The 20668-nt window shown below is 42.4% G+C and overlaps 1 protein-coding gene and 1 pseudogene across 9 annotated transcripts in view; one reads left to right on the forward strand and one right to left on the reverse strand.

The window, feature by feature from the left end:
• The first annotated feature begins 249 nt into the window (after positions 1 to 249).
• Positions 250 to 4140, forward strand: LOC124101934 (dual specificity tyrosine-phosphorylation-regulated kinase 1A-like; annotated as a pseudogene).
• Positions 4141 to 10833: 6693 nt separating this feature from the next.
• Hao2 (hydroxyacid oxidase 2) overlaps positions 10834 to 20668 on the reverse strand; it is a 54877-nt gene continuing 45042 nt past the window's right edge. For 8 of the 9 annotated variants that reach the window (XM_046458189.2, XM_046458190.2, XM_046458194.2 and 5 more), the window contains 3 exons: positions 17301 to 17507; positions 14296 to 14460; positions 10834 to 12034 (listed from right to left, as the gene is read on the reverse strand). In XM_046458189.2, the coding sequence (XP_046314145.1) occupies positions 11223 to 12034; positions 14296 to 14460; positions 17301 to 17507 (1184 nt within the window). In that variant the 3' untranslated portion in view covers positions 10834 to 11222. Of the gene's footprint in view, positions 12035 to 14295; positions 14461 to 17300; positions 17508 to 17645; positions 19797 to 20668 lie in introns of those variants that run through there. The other variant, XM_046458197.2, reaches the window with a different exon arrangement.

Genomic DNA, 20668 nt, shown 5'->3' on the forward strand with positions numbered 1-20668 from the left:
GTCCACCCACACTTGAGTTATACAAAGTTATACAAAGAGGGAAATCATAAGAGATAAGATAGTTGATGTGCCATGAAAGGCTGAGGGTACCTGAGGTCTCTCAGAGCTCCCTTTGATCAACTGGAATTACTTCAGAAGAGCCTTGGGTAATTTTGCCATGTTTGACATGGCAAGGAAGGATGTTAACTGCCCTTTGGACATAGGGGCTTGATTTTCTCCATTGATTGAAACTCCTGGACCGCTTTCCAATCAAACTTGTCTTGTAACCAGAGTTGATGGGACTCCTCAGCCTAAAGGATTAATATACTAACAAGGTCCTCTGGCTCTTGAAAACTCAGCTCAGACACCAACATTTCAACTTGGTGATTATATCTTACTTAAAACTTATGGAAAGGATTTTTCCCTCACATCTGCTCCTTGCAAAGTGAGAAGATCTGTATCTAGATATTTTAAGGAGGCTTTCAGGAGATGGAAAAGCACGGAAGAAAGTGCACAGCTTTAAAAAGTTTTTATGATGGCTCCATGGGTAATTTTAGAAGGCCGCGGCACGGTGCTGGCATGATCTGAGCATGGTGGTGGCCGCAGGAGCATCCTGGATCTGGGTGCAGAATCTGGAATTGCTGAGATATCTGCAATGCAGAGCAGCCTCTTCCCCGCCCCCACCGCAGCCTCTAGGGCATTTTCTTGGGAGTTGGGGCACAGGAGCCCTTCCAAGAATGTTAAGGCGCGGACAACTGCAGCAGAGCGCCCCCTGGGAGAAAGGCTAGCGCAGCGCGGGAAAGCGTGTTATAGGTTTTATTTATTTATTTATTTATTTTTAATAAAAAAATTTATTTATTTTTTAGTTTTCGGCAGACACAACATCTTTGTATGTATGTGGTGCTGAGGATCGAACCCGGGACACACGCATGCCAGACGATCGCGCTACCGCTTGAGCCACATCCCCAGCCTGAGTACTGGATTCTTCCCTCCCTTCCCCCACCCCAGTAGGATGATAACAGACTTGAAAGAAGACCATGCATACAGAAGGAGAGACTTCAGCATGCAAACTTTCATCAGTTCGGCTTGCACTGTATAGATGCCCCATTCACATCAGTACAGTGACCACCACCAGACAAATGTAAGTGACTAACAGGGTTTTTTCTGCCTTATCATATTCTGACCGGATTTAGCAACCTCTAACTAAACAGAGGCGGATGCCCCAAACCTTCCATGATCCCCTAACTGCTCTCCTGAGAAAACTTTCTGTTGACTTGATCAAAACATATAAGCATATTAATGAAGTTTACTATGCAAAAAAGAAGCAGAGACACCAACAGGTCAGGGAGACAAATCTAGTCATAAGAAGGAGTGGAAGGTTTACAATAATGGTTATGATGATGATAACAATGATTATTGTAAAAAACAGAGAAAAGTGGATGGATCGTTGCAAAATTGACTTCTTGATAGGCAAAGGTTCCTTTGGACAGGCTATAAAGGCATATGATTGGGTGGAGCAAGAATGGGTTGCCATTAAAATAATAAAGAACAAGAAAGCTTTTCTAAATCAAGCCCAAATAGAAGTGTAACTTCTGGAGCTCATGAACAAGCATGACACAGAAATGAAATACTACATAGTGCATTTGAAACACCACTTTATGTTTGGAAACCATCTCTGTTTAGTTTCTGAAATGCTGTCCTACAACCTTTATGACTTAAGGAACACCAGTTTCCTAGTGGTGTCTTTGAACCTCACACGAAAATTTGCACGACAGATGTGCACTACACTGCTTTTCCTTGAGACTCCAGAACTTAGTATCATTCACTGTGACCTAAAACCTGAGAAAATCCTTCTTTGTAACCCCAAATGCAGTGCAATCAAGATTGTTGACTTTGGCAGTTCTTGTCAGTTGGGGTAGAGGATAATACCAGTATATTCAGAGTCACTTTTATGGGTCTTCAGAGGTGCTACTGGAAATGCCTTATGATCTTGCTGTTGACATGTGGTCCCTTGGGTGTATTTTGGTTGAAATGCATGCTGGAGAACCTCTGTTCAGCGGTGCCAATGAGGTAGATCAGATGAATAAAGTAGTGGAAGTTCTGGGTATTCCACCTGCTCATATTCTTGACCAAGCACCCAAAGCAAGAAAGTTTTTTGAGAAGTTGCCAGATGGCCCTTGGCACTTATAGACCAAAGATGGAAAATGAGAGTACAAACCACCAACAACCCATAAACTTCATAATATTCTTGGAGTAGAAAGAGGAGGACCTGGTGGGTGGCATGCTGGGGAGTCAGGTCATATGGCAGCTGACTACTTGAAGTTCAAAGACCTCATTTTAAGGATGCTTGATTATGACCTCAAAACTCAGATTCAACCTCATTATGCCCTGCAGCACAGTTTTTTCAAGAAAACAGTTGATGGAGGTATAAATACAAGTAATAGTGTATCCTCAAGCCCTGCAATGGAGCAGTTCCAGTCTTCAGACATAACCTCCAGTACATTGTGGAGCTCAGTGGATCACAGGGGAGGAGCAACAGTGGGAGAGACAGGTCAGACCTGACACACCAGCATGGGCACAGTGGCAGGCATTTCACGGCTGCCATCCAGGCCATGGACTGTGAGTCACACAGTCCCCAGGTGTGTTAGCAATTTCCAGCTTCTCTTGGCTGGTCAGACACTAAAGGTCCTACACAAATCACTGCTGAAACCCATCCCATTCAAGAAACAACCTATCATATAGCCCTTCAGCAGAATGCATTGCATCATCAGCATGGAAACATTTCCCATCATTACCACCAAAACCATGGACAGCAAGCTTTGGGTAACTGGACCCAACCAAGGTCTACAATTCTTCAACAAATAGCTCCTGTACTCAGGATTCTATGGAGGTTGGCCACAGTCACCACTCCATGACATCCCTGTGTTCCTCGACATCTTCCTCCTCTTCTGGTAATCAAAGCAATCAGGCCTACCAGAGCGGCCCAGTGGCTGCTAACACCTTGGACTTTGGACAGAATGGAGCTATGGACATAAATTTGTCTATTCCAGTCCCTGCCAAGAGACTGGCATAGCTGGGCATCCAACTCACCAATTTTCTGCTAATACACCTGTATATTACATGACTGAGTGACATCTGACGACGAGGCAATAGGGCTGACGGAGAAGAATCTCCCATGACAGGAGTGTGTGTACAACAGAGTCCTGTAGCTAGCTCATGACTACATTGAAACGTGTTTTTATAGAAGTGGTGTATTTTTTCCAAAAACAACGTGAAAAACTGCTTGAATCAGAAGGAGATTAACACACTGAACTGCTACAAGTGGACAAAGCTGACTCTTTTTTTTTAAACTTGAAAAGATTGCAAAGGGACAATGAAGTTTTTTAGAGTCATGTCCAAATCCGTCTTCATGGATAGCTCAGAGGTACCCTCTTTTTGCCTCCCCCATTTAACTTGCCACCTCTTCGTCATAGAGGGTTTTTTTTTCCTTATAGTCAATAAAAAAAGTTAATGTTCAGCTGTTGGTCTTGGTCATTTGCCAACTAATTTTGAAATAAAAAGGCACAGTACATAATTTGCACAGGGCCCATGAGGTTTTGATTGTTTGTTTGCACCAACAGGTCCAAACTAGGAGCAGGAGTAAACCAGAACTCTCAGCATGACCTGAAGTGAACCGGCTGGTATTTAACACGTGCTTCATTTTGAGATTATGCTGTCTTAATGTAACACAGTTTGGCAGTTGCTAAATGTGTGCTCCTATTTTAAATTGACCACTTTTAGGGTGTTATACTTTTGAGTAATTAAATTGGGAGAATAAAGATATAGTAATTTATTACCTGTCCAGAATCAAAAGAAGCCTAGAAAAGAAGCAGTTCTACCTCTGCTGATAATCCTGTTCAAAACAGTTCAGCAGAACACCACGTTACTTTTTATTGGTTAACTCCATGTGGCTGACTAGGTCAATTTTTTCTGAATAAAACAGGTTTTTATATGTAGTCAGTGACAAAAGAAAGGCTTAAAACTACGTAAATGTGAATGGAAACTTGGAAATATTCGTTTTTATAAACCACAATTTGCTTGTTGTTGTTAATCAGGAAATCCATATTTATTTTGTAATTAAATGTCAAGACTGTTTTGAACAACCAACAATAAAAAATTTAAAAAAAAAAGAAAAAAAAATGTCAAGACTTTGGATGAAAAAAAGATATTTTAAGTGTATTCACAGTTAAATTTCAGGGATGCACTGCATGGACCCATGTGCCTAGATTTAAATCTACTCTTCTTAAGAATTTACAGGATCAGGACCTTGCTGAAGCCACAATCAATATTCATGTCTTTATGGTCCTGTTCAAAAGGAAGGAAGATCTTAAGTTTCCCTATGTATTATGTACCAGAAATCTTGCTCCTTTTTGTGGTGCTGGTTCTTTTTCTTTGGCTATGGGGATTACTCCACTCTATCAAAAACCAGTACCTGATCTGTGAATCTGCTTAATAATCCTTCATCTTTTACTCCTCAACTTCTTGGCTTACTTACCCCTTGGAACTACCACACACAAAAGGATATGTCAAGAGTAATGACTAGATGCCTTCTTCATCTTCTGATAGATTTTGCATCATTCACATTACAACAATTTCTGCTTAAGATGATGGTAATGCTAGAAATGTTTCGACCCATCTCAACAATGGAGTTCAACCTTCCTGTGTCTCCTTTAGGTCAGGCAGGGTGAGACTTTCCATCCCTGACTAGGAAGGGCCCACACCCTTGTTAGCTTGAAGCAGTTCTGGAAGATAGATTTTCAACCTTCATCAACCTTGAGAATAAGAGGTCAAAATCAGGGCAGGAAGAAATAAGGTGGCATAGAAGTCATAGGATAGGTAAAAGAGAAACAGACAGGGAAGGAAAGAAGGACCATCACTATCCATCTAAGATCTCCATGAAAACACTCACCTTTACCTCACCCCCACCCTAGGCCTGTTTCTCCTCCCAGGACCACCTTCTTAAAACTCAATAAAACTTAAGGGTATTGAAGTCCAGTTCATTTGTGCCTATGTACCTTGTTAGGTGACAGAATGAATTTTAAGACTAACATAAAAAGCCTAGAGAGAGCAATGGGGAAAGTCCAAGCACTGGTGTCAATCCAAAGATTCTGAAAGAACCAGACTCTTGGGACCCACGCATGCTCAGCGGTCATCAAACGAATCAAGATTATGCTGACACCACCCCACCTCCACTCATGTCCACCCTTTACAAAGTGTCCTTTAAAGGTCTCCTGAGCCCTTTTCCTCTAGAGTTTTAAGCACATTTTTCTCTAGAGTTCTGCAATCCCTCTCCCTTTGAGTGCATATCCTGCTCTATTGCTTGCTTTCCTGAATAAGTCTCTTCTTGTGCATCCTTTGTCAGGTCCTGTAATTTCTTTCCATGGTAAATCAAGAATCTGCTGGGGCTTACATGAGCCGTAAAACCCCACAAATCGATAAGGAATGAAGACAAAGATATTCAGAAAGGGTTTTACGGCCCATGTCGCACACAGGCGGTGGACATGGGGTTCCCCTCTGGTGGAATGGGCTGGCTGAGAAATAAAAGCAAAGAGAAATAAAATGGCAAAATAATCACAGAACACAGAAAGTAGTTTCAAAGGAGGAGCAAGACAGGGAAGCTGACCAGATGGGTCCAGCTTCTGACACACAAAGAAGCCCACGTCTGCTTTATTTATATTGGGAAATATCAAAGACTTTCCATAGAAAGTTCTTCAACAAAATAGGATAGTGGTGGAGGTTGGTAGGCAGCTCAGTTCCTAACAGGTTACTGCCCATCCCTGGTGCTACTGCGAGGGACCTTTCTAGCTGATTGGAGGGGAAGATCACGTGCACTGGGTGGTCTGTCTCTGTGGGAGAGTCATGGGAAGTTCCCAATGCCAGACCTATTCCCTCCCTAGATGCATGCCTAGAAAAGGTTCTCATGCATTTCACAGATGGCTTCCTGCAGGGTTTGGGGGAAAGTTCAGGGATAGGTAGTTGTCTAGAGGAGGAAATAACCTCTAATTTATAAAATTCTTGAATCACAATGTATTCCCTCAGCTCTCAAAAAATGTATTCCATCCATTCTTGGAAATATAACTTACTGGTTTCTGATGATACTGAAGGGAACCTGTCAGCTAGACTGGATTTTGTTCAAGTCATTCCTTAGCTAGTCTCTGCCCATGATGTAAGCATTGTATCAGCAGTTCATCAGGAAGAAATGATCAAGACACAGACATGAAGAAGCATGAAAGGCATCTTGTTTTCATTTAATAATCACAGTTATGTCTCCGACTTTCTTAGTTCACTGACCAGAGCAGATTTTCTCCCCTCACACTTTCTCCTCAGTGTAAAGAAAACAATAAGAGACACAGAGACAAGATGCAGAAGCAGGAAAGATGGCAGAATGGCAGAATGGCCAAGCTACCAGCTTAATTTATATCAATAGGTTATAGTAGGTCAGTGGCATCAGTATTACATTATTGTCCATTGTCATTAGGTAGGTTATAGAGTTAGCAACATCATGCAGCTTATTCCTCAGTTACATACTGTAGTTGCAATACGCAATGTTAGGAGCATTGTGTAGCTCTCAAGAAAATTCATTGTTTAAAGTGACTGTTATGTGGCCAGGTTCAGGTGCAGCAGAGCTTGGTGAAACATTGTGGTTATCTAACAAGAGAGTTTTGTTATTTCCAGGAGCTGTGTGCTTGAGATCAAAGTCGAGGCTGATAAGACTCTAGTACAGAGCATAAAGCGGGGCACTGCTATAGCAGCCAGGCATCCTGTATCTTTGCAGCCAGGCATTCTGTGTCTTTGCACAGAAACTCCCTAGCCACCTAGCATGCCAGTCATAAATCTATCAGAGACTTCTATCCCAAACACAGAATCCTTACACCTCAGCTGCCCTTTGCAAGCAGGATGTTTTGATGATGGGAAGATAGGAAGGAGAAGACGGAGAAGTTGGCACATTCTAACACAGTAAGGGTGAACGTGAAGGCTGATTTTGTTCACTGACTACAATCAACTTTGACTTCTTTGTGGTGAATTACTCTGCCAACTAGAAGTGTGACTTTTGATGAATGATAGAGGGTTAGGTGGTAAGGACAGGAGGATGTCTTTAGTACCAAGATCTTATCTGCTGTGCATGGGGGATTATTAACCCAGCAGACTCAAGGTCAGTCAGAATCTCTCCTGAGGTCTTGTGTAACTGTAGAACATTGTGTTGAAAGTCCTGCAAATCAGGCAATGGACACTTTATCTGGCTTGTTGGGCAGTGTGTGTTCTTGGAGATACTAGTAGAGACCCGGCTGGGAAAGATCTTGCTAGAAGTGCCCTGAGCATAGGTCTAAGTGAAAGTGATGGAAGCATCATGGGTGGTTTGCGGAGGTAATTCTAGTGCTCCCTGGGTTGAAGTCTACAGAGGCTATGGGCATCATGTTCATGACTTCAGACCCAGACTATTACTGGCCTTGGATAGCCACTGTTTAACGATGCTGCAACCTTGGCCCAGTGCTGTATGGAGATGAATCCTTGACCTTGTCTATGCTGGGGTGGGTGGGGAGAGAGGAGAGGAACAAGTGTGAGGTGTTGGGGAAGGAGCTCATGAGATCGCAAGTCAGAAGGATCTTGGTAGATTCCAGGAAAAATGTCAGAGGCCAGGAATGGCAAGGTAGTCGCACCCAGGGCTCCTGTGAAGGGTTAAACTTAGGGTTAGGTTACGTGAATCTCCATTTACCCTTGATGCCTGCATATGGGGTGGATTCCATCTATCATTTCCCTGGCACATGTCAAATACTACATAAAACTTCAAACACGATGGTAAATCCAAAACCACAGAGGAAAGAGTTAGTTCCCAAGGGACCAGAAATACCTTAATAATATAAAACTTTATCTAGAATATATCGTAAGGGTCCCGCGAAACGTCGGAGAAAGAGACCACCAAGTGACCACTCATGCAATTGGCAGAAGGGGATTTATTGAACCAGCATGCTGGGGCTCCATGCCCACTCAAGAAGGGAAAGCAGCCCAGAGCCCCGAGCAGGGGCTGAGCACTGCTTAAGTACACTTTTTGGGGAGGGCGAAGAGCTTTGTATACATCAGAACAAATCATCATGAGGCGCGGGAAAATTGAACAACAACTCCTAAACATGATTAGTTCATTCATTGGCGGGAACAGGTCAGGCTGGAGTGATAGGTCATTTCTAAACGGGGTACACATTCAAACTGATTGGTTTTAGGGCCTAGAGGACTACGTGAGCAGTTACACAGAGCCCTTCAGTTATTAAATAACCAAACAGCCAGGGGAAATGTTTACTGGGCGGTTCTAAGCATTGTCTTAACAGCTACAGAAATTTCAGGTTTTGCAGGTAGTATAGAAACCTAACAATACCTCCTTTACATTTTAACTCAGACCTTGCAGCTTAGAAACTTTTACAACACCCGGTCTTTAACCCTTTAACTTTTACGCTTTAACTTCAATTTCTTTTACCCTTACAATATCTGCCTTAAATTAGTACTGCTGAAATAATATGTTGAGTATTTACAGTAACACCTGGAAATTCTTTCCAATGTACATATAAATAGAATTGTGGAAGCTTTTTAGGTCACCTGTTTTATGGCCTTATAGATTTCATGAACCCAATGAAAACTGAATCTCCATTCCGCATTCCATCCTTTACCTCTAGATATAATCTATTCTTGTTTTCAAGGTAGAGTTTTAAGTGTCTATATTCTTAAGCCTCATTCAAGGAAATTTTGATGTTATATCCTTTATTTCATTCAATTTTGGATGTTATATCTTTTTATCTTGTAGGTGAAACTCCAGATGATCTAATATTAGCATTAATCACCTGTGAAATCCTTCATATGTCCTTCAAATCAATCAAATTTGGAATTATCAACATTTCCTGTGCCAATAAAATCAGGTGTGGAATTGGTAGATTTTATGCAGACCTGCTTCTTCCTTGACAAACTGGAACTACAGTTGCCATTAAGATTGGGTTTAGAAAATGGGAAAGTAGAGATGTTCCTTGGCCTGTGTCTCCAACAGAAGAGATGTGTGTGTGTGTGTGTGTGTGTGTGTGTGTGTGTGTGTGTGTGAAAGAGAGAGAGAGAGAGAGAGAGAGAGAGAGAGAGAGAGATCATCACAAGGGATAGCATTAATTGAATTGGGGGTGGCAGAGGTACTTTGTGAGTAGTTACTTGAAAATGTCACAATAGCTGTTTGGTTTGAATAAATTTGCATTTGAATAAATCTGGGTAGAAGCAGCAGCAGAGGCAGCAGCCCTGGCCCCAGGCTGGCCACCATTGCTCTGCTCATGTCTGTTCCGTAGGTGTACTATGTGTGTGGCTGGATGTTAGATGTGAGGAGATAGGATAGCTCTGGCTCCCGGACTGTTCAGGTAAGGTGGGTGACATGACCAGTGATGGTAGCTTAGTATGGCTGGAGCATGCACAGGTGATAGGAGGAGATGTGGCAGTTGCTGTAATGTAATCCAGCCGCTCGCTCTTGGTGGCATTGAGCTTCTCCTCATAAGTCTCTGTTTCTCAAGCCCTGCAGACACTGCTTCACACTCTTCCCTTTCTAAGTGTAGGCGTGTCAACCTGTTCTTGGGCAGCAGAGTGGTGAGATGGTGGTCACAGCCCGCTTTACTACTGATAATTTGGGTGTATTTAGGCAAGTCACTTCGTCTAACAGGCCTCAATTTTCTCATTGGTGATAGGAAGGAAACCAGAGCTGCAGGCAATGGAATCCCACAAAGACTCTGATCTGCCCATCAGGAGAGAAGGCTCCTTCCCCATTTGCCTAGGATGTAACCAGGGACAGTTGTTTCCCTTGTGACCTGACTTTTGGACTTTGGGTTCTCTGGTTCATGCCTATGTAATTTAAGTCCCTGCACTTGTCTCAGTTGGGCCCCTGTCCTTAGGGAAATTGAGAAGGGCAAGAGGGAGAGACGGAGGGAACAGAAAGAGGCTAAGAATATACAGGGATAAAGTAATATAAGATGGGACCAAAGGCAGAGGGGAGAAGGAAGAAGGAGGGAAATGCGGTTAAATCTGGAACTGAGAGAGAGTGTGATTCCACTTTGCGGGGTGTATAGGCTATATAGAGGTAAATTTTGAGAGGGGATTTGGACCGACTCTCTTTAATTTCCCAGGAATTCATGGTTTTTCTTTATTATGTGGGTTGAAAGTTTGAAAAAGGGTTATGAAGATCCAGAAGGGCCAACACACACATGTTCAGGTGTGTTCTAGAAAGTTCAGGGACTCTGACATTGGAGGTGGAGGCTAGAAGCCTCCAGTCTCATCTTTTTTGCCCAGGGCCATTTATGAAGGCATAAAGACCTCCCAGGTACCCCTCAAGGATTCTCTTGGTTCTAGAAATCCTCCTGCACTGGGCTGGGAAGGAAGGAGGTAAATCAAGGGACCCGTGACTCTACCAGAGGGAAGTAAGCCTGTGCTCCATAGCTCTGCTGTCCCACTGACAAACACGGTGCAAATTGCAGGATTCAGAGGCAAGATGGGAGCTTTCAAGGGAGTCTCCCTGATGAACGGGCCTAGCCATGAACCAGTGACTGTGAGCAAAGTTGCCTCAATTGTGACACGGGAACTGGGATCCCTGCCTTCTAGTGAATCTGCTGAGGCTGGAATGTCAGCCGTCTAGTACATGCCTGAAACATTGTAGGTTAAATTAATCTCAAGTCCTCCTCCAGGCCCCAAAACCAATATGCCAATGGTTTATTCTCCTTTTCTAAACAAGAGGCGGCCATAACTGGAAATGCAAGGGAAAGTTTAAAAAAAAAAAGTGTGTATCAACAGAGAGACACCTCCTGCAGATTAGTTTTTAAACATTTATTGGTCTTTTCATTGAGTTTGTGAAGGAACAGGAGTTTTCCAAAGAAAAGAAACACTTTAGCTTAGGAGCAAGATAATGGAATCAATAGACAAAACTCTAGGTTATAAGATGTCCCAAACAGTCCCAAACTGGCAACAGAAACTGATAACAGCAGGTTAAGCAAAGCAGCTTAATTTCCTCAGAAATTAAGGCAGAAAGCTTTTGGTTGGACCAGTAACTGGGAAGTTTTCTGAGGAAGAGACTAAGTTGGCCATTGTGTGAAAGGGAGGCTATTGGACTTGGGCTTCTCAGTTTCTGGAAGAAACCAGGAGTAAGAACCTGACAGATAGCTCCTGACAGCACCCATGTCCATATCCCTGCCATCTCCACATCACTTAGACTTGGTCTTCATGGTTTCCCTGTGCTCCTCTATCAGGGAAGTGACCCACCCCATGGTTTTCTCTTTGGCTTCTTCCCAGCTATATAAGGGCTTATACCCCAGATCTTGTTGAGCTTTCTTGTAGGAGAAGGTGAATACACTATTTGACAATGTCAGCAGGTGGCGGGTAAATGGGGGTTGATACTGGTGAATGGGACTCAGCAAGAAGCTCACTATCTCTAGCAGGAAGGCAAGCCAGTACATCAGAAAGAGAGGAGGGCCCTGCCTGGAATCAAGACAGACGCCACCTGCTTTGCTCATGGTGGAATTCAATTCATCATAGCTTTGGTGGGGTGTGTCATCTGAGATGTAGTAGAACTGTCCTCGGATGCTCACGGCCTTCTTGGGGTCCCTCAGAGCCCTGCAGGCCAGAATGTGTGCCCAGGCCACGTTGCCCACGTAGACCGGGTTAGCTACAGAGAACTTTCCTGTATTTTCCAGGACTCCATTGTTCCTGAGGGCCCTATTCACAATTCCAGAAAGTACAGGGCTTCCTTCCCCATAGATGTACATGGGCCTTAAGGAACAAGTCCACAAGGTGTCCCCATTTTTCAGAGTGCTCCCATTAGCTGCCAGCACAGCCTTCTCAGCCAGCTTTTTGCTGTAGGGGTATGAAGCCATCCATATAGTTTCATGATGCTCTTCCTCGTGGCCATTCTGGACGATCTCCTTGTAGGAGTTGGGTCCTGCTACTTCTACTGAACTGGTGTAGATGAAGAATGGCACACTAGCTTGGATGCAGGCATCCAACAGGAGCTGGGTACCTGCATATGGGGAATAAGTTGTCAGTATCAGGAAATAACCCTAAAACACCATGACCATAGATTTATATGTATCTCATTCTCCTCCTAGAAAAGAGGGTTTGCTACAGATCTATGTGCAATTTTTTTTCTGTGCTGACTAATGCCATGCTATAGCCATAGGAAGAATATAAAAAGGGAGGCTGGGGACATAGCTCAGTTGGTAGAGTGCCTGCCTCACATGTACAACGCCCTGGGTTCAATCCATGACACCTCACACACACAAAAGGGAAAAATAAAAAGAATACACAAAGGATAGGAGGCTAACATTTGGGTTCTAATAACAAAGGATTTCTAGGCTTTGGAGTTTCATAGATTGTGTATGTGTGAGTGTGTATGTGTATGTGTGTGTCCTTTGATTTTGGAAAAAGACATAGGGTTTCTACTCTATTGTTGGACATTAAAGAATTATTTTCATGTGTATCATTTCATTAAAAATAAATCTTTTGAAATCTAAAAATTCAGGAATCCATACTCTCAAGGACAGCTGGAATTTCACATTACATTAACTCGTGCACAGTGGTTTATAGAAGACATGCACTGTTAGATGGAAATTAGAGTGCTGCCATGTTTCCCATTTGTTGAAAGTCAATAAAAACTTTGTCACAAGAGCATCGTTTGAGTCCGTAAGTAAATGGTTATCAAGTTGTGGGGAGGTGATGGAGACCCAGCCTCTGTTCCCAACCGTGTGTTCCCTCAAAGGCTCACTCCCAGCTCTTTCTGTGATTCTGTTTGCCTAGTTATGAGCAGTAGGGGTAGTAATCATTCCCTTTACTTAGCTTTCTTCAGTCCCACACTGGACTTTACTATTGAGCCTGGTTGGAACTGACGAGAAGCATGAGCTTTCTGTTGGGAAGACCTATAATATTAGAGTTGTCTGGAATCCCTGTAGCAGTGTAGATCTGCAAGTCCTGGAGGAGAGGTAGAATGCATTCTCTTGAAGAAGGAAGTGATGTCCTGAGCAAAGGATCATTTTCATTTGTTTACCTATATGTGCATTTATTTATTTTTATGTTTTTCCGTTTAAAACTTTTACAAAAATTTGATTTTCTGGAAAGGCAACCTCATTTATTTGAAAATTGTTAATGTAGTATCTAGAAAATTTTGACTTGGTTTACTAGCAGAGGGAAAAGTCAATAATTATGATGTATTTTTTAAAGCTGTGACAGTATTTTGGTAAACTGATGCATATAATCCTGCTGTTTTCATTTTGTATTCTGTTAGAATAAACAAAGGCCTTAGAGATAGGGACCGAAAATGAATATCTAGTTACTCACAGTACCATCCTGCAATGTGGATGGTTAGTGGTGCAGCTATGTAGAAACTGGGAAAGGCTTCATTTTAGATAGTGCTGGAGATCAGAAAGCACCACTGGGTTGCTTTGAAAAAAGGAGTCACTGAGTGAATTGAGGTCAAGGCATAGAGGACAGATGGGCCAGGGGCTTGAGGACACTAGTGCAGGGAAGACTGTCCTCCAGAGCTCAGATATTATATGACTTCCTTGAACTAACCTATCTCAATTTGGAGTAGATTGGAAATGCAATTCAGGAAGAACCACCTAGCATTTAGTGATGAGAGTCTGAGGAGGAGTTACTTTGGGCACTTGTGTAGGAGCTACAACATTAAGTATAGACCCAGTGGGAGCAGAAGAGTTAGGATTATGGAAATGGGATCCAATTATTGGTAATGAAATATCATAGGATGGCAAATGCTTGACCATTCTGTCCTCTGTGGGCCAGCTATGCTAGTTCTCTGGAGAGGAATTCTTCCCTGAGGTGGGAATTTTTGGATGTTCTCATTGTCCCTCACACAAAAGCTAATAGCATGAAGGAAGAGGCACCTGCAAGGTCTCTTCTGGCCCAGAGAGGCAGGGGGTGAATGGACCTCAAGAGCTTGAAATGAGAGTCAAGGTGACTTTGGAATGAAGGAGCAGGAGGACAAGGTTCAAGTTGGATGAAGCCGCACAGGTGTGAATTTAAATTTCTTCTCTCTAGGGTCTACCTGTGGGGCCTTGGCCAAGTTCCTTGTCCTTTCTCAGCCCTGGATTCCTCATGTAAAATCCTGAAAAAATAATAGCCCTGGGCTCTGTCAACTGAGATTGATGAGCAAAGACACCTAGGCCAGAGCACAGTTGGAGTTTGGTGGTGGGGGCTTCTCTACCCCTCCTCATTCTTTACTGCCACCCTCATCTTTCACCTGCCACATACCAACCCAGGTCACTCTACCTTTCAGATTGACGTCTATGATAGCCTGTCTGGAATGGATATTCCAGATATCAATAAGAGCAGCTGTGTGGATGACAACCAAGATGCCCTGGCAGGCGCTCCTCAGGCACTGGGCATCCAGAATGTCGCCTTCCACCAATGTCACCTTGGTCTTTGTCTGCAACTCTGTAGGAACACAAAGTAGGTGATTAGAAAGCTTTCTGAATGAGCTTGAAAGTTTCCTGATAAAGCAGTTACCTGTGTCTTCCAGTACCATCATAGATGACAGGGAGAGTGTTGGTGGGAGACACCTTCCAAGGAAAAAGCAAGGAAGGAAATCAAAATGGATAGCAGATTTACTCAGAAAGAAAAAAAGGACTATTTAATTCTATTCCAATCCAGAAATCAAAATCGGAGCATAGAGCTAATGATTGAAGGTGAAGCAGAGGCAGAGGGTAGGCAGCATACAAACCAACCTTGGCCTCAGCGTGTCAAAGGCACAGCTCTGGGGTTTAAGAGATAGAGAGATCAGGGTAAGCAACAGGTTAACAGGTATGTCTCTGCTCCAGACCTGATGAGGAGGATCTAAGTCCCAACAGTGGGAGCAGAGGAGGGAGACCCGCAAGGTGTATCAGGCCTCCCCCTGACAGGTCCTGTTTGTCACTGGGTCTGGGCTGAGCAGAAAAGAAGAGATCACATCAGCCTTAGTGTTTCATGCTTGTGTGACTAGGAGACTGGAGCCATTAACAGGGAAGTTAGGATGGGCTTCAATGACAGATCTAATGGAACATCTCTAATTGAATATGAGATATTATTAAAAGCAAACATCAGTCCTGAAAATGCATCAGTCTCCAAGGCACTTCCACTACAGCCACCTAGCTAGGAGCAATGGATACAAGACCAATGTCTTCAGGCTTCTCTGAGATCCTCAGGAATGATACTGCCCGTCAGGCTGTCAAAACTTTGCTACCCTTCACTTGATTTCTTATACATAAATTTGCAGTTTGCTTACATTTTTATTTCTTAGTTATCCCATCAGATAGGAGTTCTGATTGCAAGAATTGCTTATCCTTTTTAATCCTCTGCAGACCTTTGTGTCTTCCAGGAAGGCACTACAGTGAAGGAGGTCAGGACAGGGAATGGCAAGGAGGTAGGTTTGTCCTGAGAGTGGCATTGCTCCTTCCTCTGAATCTCCTTTGCTGCTGCCTTCAGAGGAACTGTCTCAGAGAAAGTGATGGGATAAGGTGGTGAAGCCCAGAGCTCTGAGGAGAATTGACCTTTATCTGCCAGCACTGAGGCACCTAAGATCCAGGAAAGGACATTTTGGGTGCTTTAAGGTGGCGCCATAGCTCCTGCCTTGTCCAAGACACTGAGGACTTGGCCCGTGTTTTATTTATATGGAATAAGTATTTGCTTTTCTGGTTGAATCAGATTGGAGGGAGGCCCAGAGGGAAATGATTGGACTAATCCATCTATAAGAGCTCAGATGTTGCAACCAGACCTCCTGAGATCAAACCCCTCAATGTCTTACTCTAGCTGTGGGGCCTTGGGCAAGTTAATTAGCCTTTCTTTCCTCATCTGTAAAATAAGGATAACACCATTATCTAACTTCTGGTGATCTCATGAAGAGATGATTAGTTAATACTGCCAACACTGTACCTGGCAGAGAAAAAAAACTGTAAGGATTCTCCACTGGTACCCCTGACCTGTTACCATTAGGAAGCTATTCCTCTAGGCTGAACATTGCCCTCTCCTGCTGTGATACATTAGATTGCAATTACTGTTGAAGCATCAGGCTTATAGTAAGTATTGGTCACGTGTCAGTATTTGTTTGAGAACACACTGAAGCAGGTAGGAGAGAAAGATGGAACTTTGGAAGCAGTCAGAGGAGCAGAAAATAGTACAGTGATCATTGTGGTTCCAGAGTGTTGTCCTGGGTCCTCTGTGTGCAGGACTGGTTCATTTGAGAACCTGTGCCTGTGGGTAGACACCCAGTGCCTCCAAATTGTATGTGTAGGAAGGCAACTCTTTGGAATACACAGGGGCCAATGAAAGACTCAGGACTTACTGTGCCAGGAGTCAGTCCAGGGCCAGGTGATGGACTTTAGACAAAGTTCAGGAATAAGACTTTAGACAAAGTTCTGATTTCCAATAATGAAGTAACCTCAGATCAATCTCCCATCCTATTAGGACTTTAATATCCTCACTATCTGAAAGGGTGAATCCTCTTTCCTACCTCCCCACAGGATTGTTTTGAGGATCTGGGTTTAAGCAGGTTGGAAATGCACTGGGGTAGCACTTTTGGCAAAGAATAATATGTTGCTATATCAAATATGCAGTCACCTTTTTGAGAGAATGAAGAGCAGAGAGGATTGGTGAGTAAGAGGAATTCAGATGAGGCAGGTCTGGTTTTGTCTTGCCTGTCATGTTTACTCTGGCTACTGCTACCCACTACTGTTCTCTCTGTCTCTGTTATCTTTCTCTGTTATCTGTCTCTCTTTCCTGCACACACATGCATCCTTAGTCAGCTTTACCTTCCCTTCCTTTTCATTCACCTCACAGAAGATACTGAGGCATTCTCTTAAAAAGCAGAACAAATGAAAGCAAAACACAAAAACCCCAGTTAATCAAGGGGGCAGTACCCTATTTTAAGGTCTCCCTCAGAATGGCCCTTTTCAGATGCTGCACGCCAATTCTGAAGTCCCAAACCTTCAGCACATTAAAGAGCTGTAGGCAGAGAGAACTGATGTGTCCTAGAAGCCCATTGGCTGCTTATGGCCATTTATCTACTTCTGGTTCTTGTCAGAATCCAGTCTCCAGAGAGTTTCGCAGCGTCCTTATGCAATAGCACCTGTGACTACTCTGGATATTCAGACATAGGTGGAGACTTATGGCTCCCTATTTCCTTCATTTGCTGGACAATAGGCCTTCAACACACACTCCCCCAACACACACACACACACACACACACACATATACTCAGGATTCATAACGGAGACAGACTTTCAAGCATCCAGCATACTTACTAGACAATTTCTCCTTGATTTCTGGTCTGAAGGTCTTGTCCAGGGCCCTGACCTCCTGCAGTTCCTTCTCCTGCACCAACAAGCTGATGATCCTCTGGCCCAGAAATCCTCCGGCTCCTGTCACCAGGCAGCTCCACCCAGTCATGGCCAATGCAGGAAGCAGTACACAGTAGGGGACAGGTGTACAACAGGGTGACCCTGAAGAGGCTAAAAAGAGAAGTCCCATGAGTACAGGGGTACAGAAACACAATATATTTACTCCACTCTATTGTCGAAAGCTCCCATATCCCCCCCATCTCCACCACTACCACTAGGAGTAGCAGAAAGAACATGAACAGTTCTAACATATTAGATTGTTAAAAGACCGATGAAAGAGCCTTGGTCCTGGTCTCCTCCTTCTCCAAGGGCAGGACTGGAGCTTTTTATGTTGTGCTTTCCAGATCAGCCAATCACCTGAACTCTTGCTTCACTTTCATTGCTTGCTCTCCTCTCTGATGCCTCCTCCCCCAAGGCATGGCCTTGGTGTTTCATCCCTTATTCCTTCCAAGATCAGGAAAAGAAAATAGCTTCAAGGCCACAGTGTGATTAAGAGTCTGTATTTTAGTCTTAGTCAGACACTTGTTCATACAAACTGTCTGTTATTCCCAATCTATGAACTTAAATTAGAAAAGGAGAAATTTCAAAGTAAAATATATGATTTGGTCTTGTTCAATAAATACATCTGGAAGGAAAATCCACATCAGCCCTTAGTCTCCTCTCTCACATAGTTTGAGATGTTGCTGCCGTCTTGCAAACTTTAGAAAATTTTAATGGTGGTAGCTTCAATCAGCAAGTCATAGGTCAGGTGACTTCCTTTCCCACCAAATATATTCAAAACTTCAATTTCCTTCTCCCAAAAGAGCTGTGATTTCCTATGGGGAGAGCATCTTTAAAAGGAAGCCATGCAGCCATTTAAAATTTATGGCTCACATCCCAAGAGTGGGGTTTTGTAGTTGTGTGACGCTGTGGATCTCAACGTGGATGTTTGCACTCACTCCACATTTTGGCTATAAAACCACTTGCAGAAAATTCCTGAACTGAAGGTGCTATGAATGCTTTTAAAGCCTATGCCCCAGAGGTGCCCAAACGTCACTGCCAGAAGGTACTCTAGATACTGTGTTTCCTCCATTTTTAAACATTTAGTTATAACTCATGGACATTAAAATGCTCAGATTTTAGTTTTTTTTTTTTTTGGTTAACCTTAGACACTTGTAAGTACCCGTGTAAGTACCACCCCAAAAAATATATGAAACATTTCTGTTACCCCAGAAAGTTCTTCTTGACTCTTTCCAAAAGTGACTCCTTCCTCCAGTCTACTCCTGTAGATACCCTAAAGGCATCTACTTTTAGAATTTTATCTCCTTAGAATTCGTTTTATTTCCACAGTTTGGTATTTTCTTCTTCTAAGATGTCAGTGTTCCTGGATAGATATTTAAATAGACAATCCATCTGAAATTAAGTTTTGTGAGAGAGGGCAGAATTGACTTGACTTTTTTTCTATTGTTTGTCAGTTGTTACATTTTATTGATTTCTTTTATTTTTATTATTTGCTTTTATTTATTCAATTTGGGCTTAATTTATTATTCTTTTTCAAAGTTCTTATGGTAAAAGCTAAGATAAATGATATTAACTGATTTTAGCTATTTTGTCTCTTCAACTGTAAACATTTCATTTTTCTCTGTAACAATTTAATTAAACTCACCCTGTGCTAACTGCATCCAAAATTTTGAAGTATTGCGGTTTTAATCGTCATTTAGATACAGGTATCTTCCAATTTCCTTCATATTTCTTTTCTTTACCCAAGTGTCATTCAGAAATATGTCACCCATTTGCTAAAAGTGAGGCTTTTTTTCTATAAGGCTTATTATCATTGATTTTTAGTTTAATAACTTTGTAGCCAGAGTATATTCTTTGTATGATTCTGCAATATTTATTGAGACTTGCCTATGGCCTTATATATACATGTTTTATATTGTGAACATGACATATGGACCTTAAATGAATGTTTTTTGCAATTGTTGGGAGTAATGGTCCATAAGTGAGTGAACTTGACCCATCACTTAACCCCCCTAAGATGTCAGTATTCCTGGATAGATATTTAAATAGACAATCCCTCTGTATCACAGATGTTCTCCTCTTCCCACCTGGGACCTCACTGACAATATTTCAAATACACTTTCTTAGGAGAGTTGACCCTATTCATTGTGTAGCAACTTGTTTTCTGAAGTTTTCAGCACTAGCTAAAGGCCTCTGTTCTTGCTGAGACCGGAGTCAGGGACTCTCTGAGCCATGCAGTTGCATTTTATGCCTTTGTATGTTGTAGTGGACACTGAAGTGTTCCTTAGAGATCTCCTATCACCTTCAGCTCTTGGGAGTGTTGGAGGCTGGTTGATTTCATCTAGAATCTCTCTGGATGAAATGAGTTGCCTTCAACCAAAAGAGCATTTAGACTCTGAAAGGAATCAATAAATATGAACCCTAATGAAATTGTGAAAGGCAAGGCCAAAAGGATCACAGTATGACCTTTCTTTTATTAATTTTTTTATTAGCTCTTCTTAGTTACCCATGGCATAATTTTCCTTTCTTTTACTTTTAAACATCTTTTTTTTTTAAAAAAAGTATCATTTACATGCCATAACACCTGTTTTAAGTATACAATCTATTATTTTTGGTAAAATGTGGACTTGTGTAACCATCCTCATAATCTTGTTAGGGGACAATTCTCTTATCCTCTAAAAGATCTCTTATACCCCCCAGATACTCCTCCTTATTTTTACCTCCCCACCCCCCCCCCAGCTCTAGCCAACCCCTAACTGACTCTAAAGATTTGTTTTTTTCTGGACATCAGATGAATGAACTCATATAATATGCAGTCTTTTATACCTGGCTTTTTTATTTAGCATAAAGTGTTTTGGGGATTCACCTATGTTGTAGCCTGTATTAGTATTTCATTCCCTTTATGTGCTGAACAGTATCAATTATATGGGTACACCACATTTGTTTTCTTATTTTTTAGTTGATGACAATGTTGAGTGTTTCTACATTTTGAACTGTTCTGGAGAAAGTTGCTATGAATATTTACATAGATGTGTTGTTGTAACGATATGTCTTTATTTCTCTTGGGTAGATACCTAGGCATAAAATCACAGGGTCATATAGTCAATTTATCTTTAACTTTTTAAAGGAACTGCCAAACCAGTTTTCTTATTTTTAAGTCTATTGATGTATTACATTTATTGATTTCCATATGTTGACCCGACCTTGCATCCCTGGAAGGAGCCCCACTTGATCACGGTGCACTATTTTTGTAAATATGATTTTATATGCAA

This window comes from Marmota monax, unplaced genomic scaffold, assembly GCF_021218885.2.
Source record: "Marmota monax isolate L192 unplaced genomic scaffold, Marmota_monax_Labrador192_F-V1.1 WCK01_AAM20220418_F8-fsc00087, whole genome shotgun sequence".
Classification (NCBI taxonomy): domain Eukaryota; kingdom Metazoa; phylum Chordata; class Mammalia; order Rodentia; family Sciuridae; genus Marmota; species Marmota monax.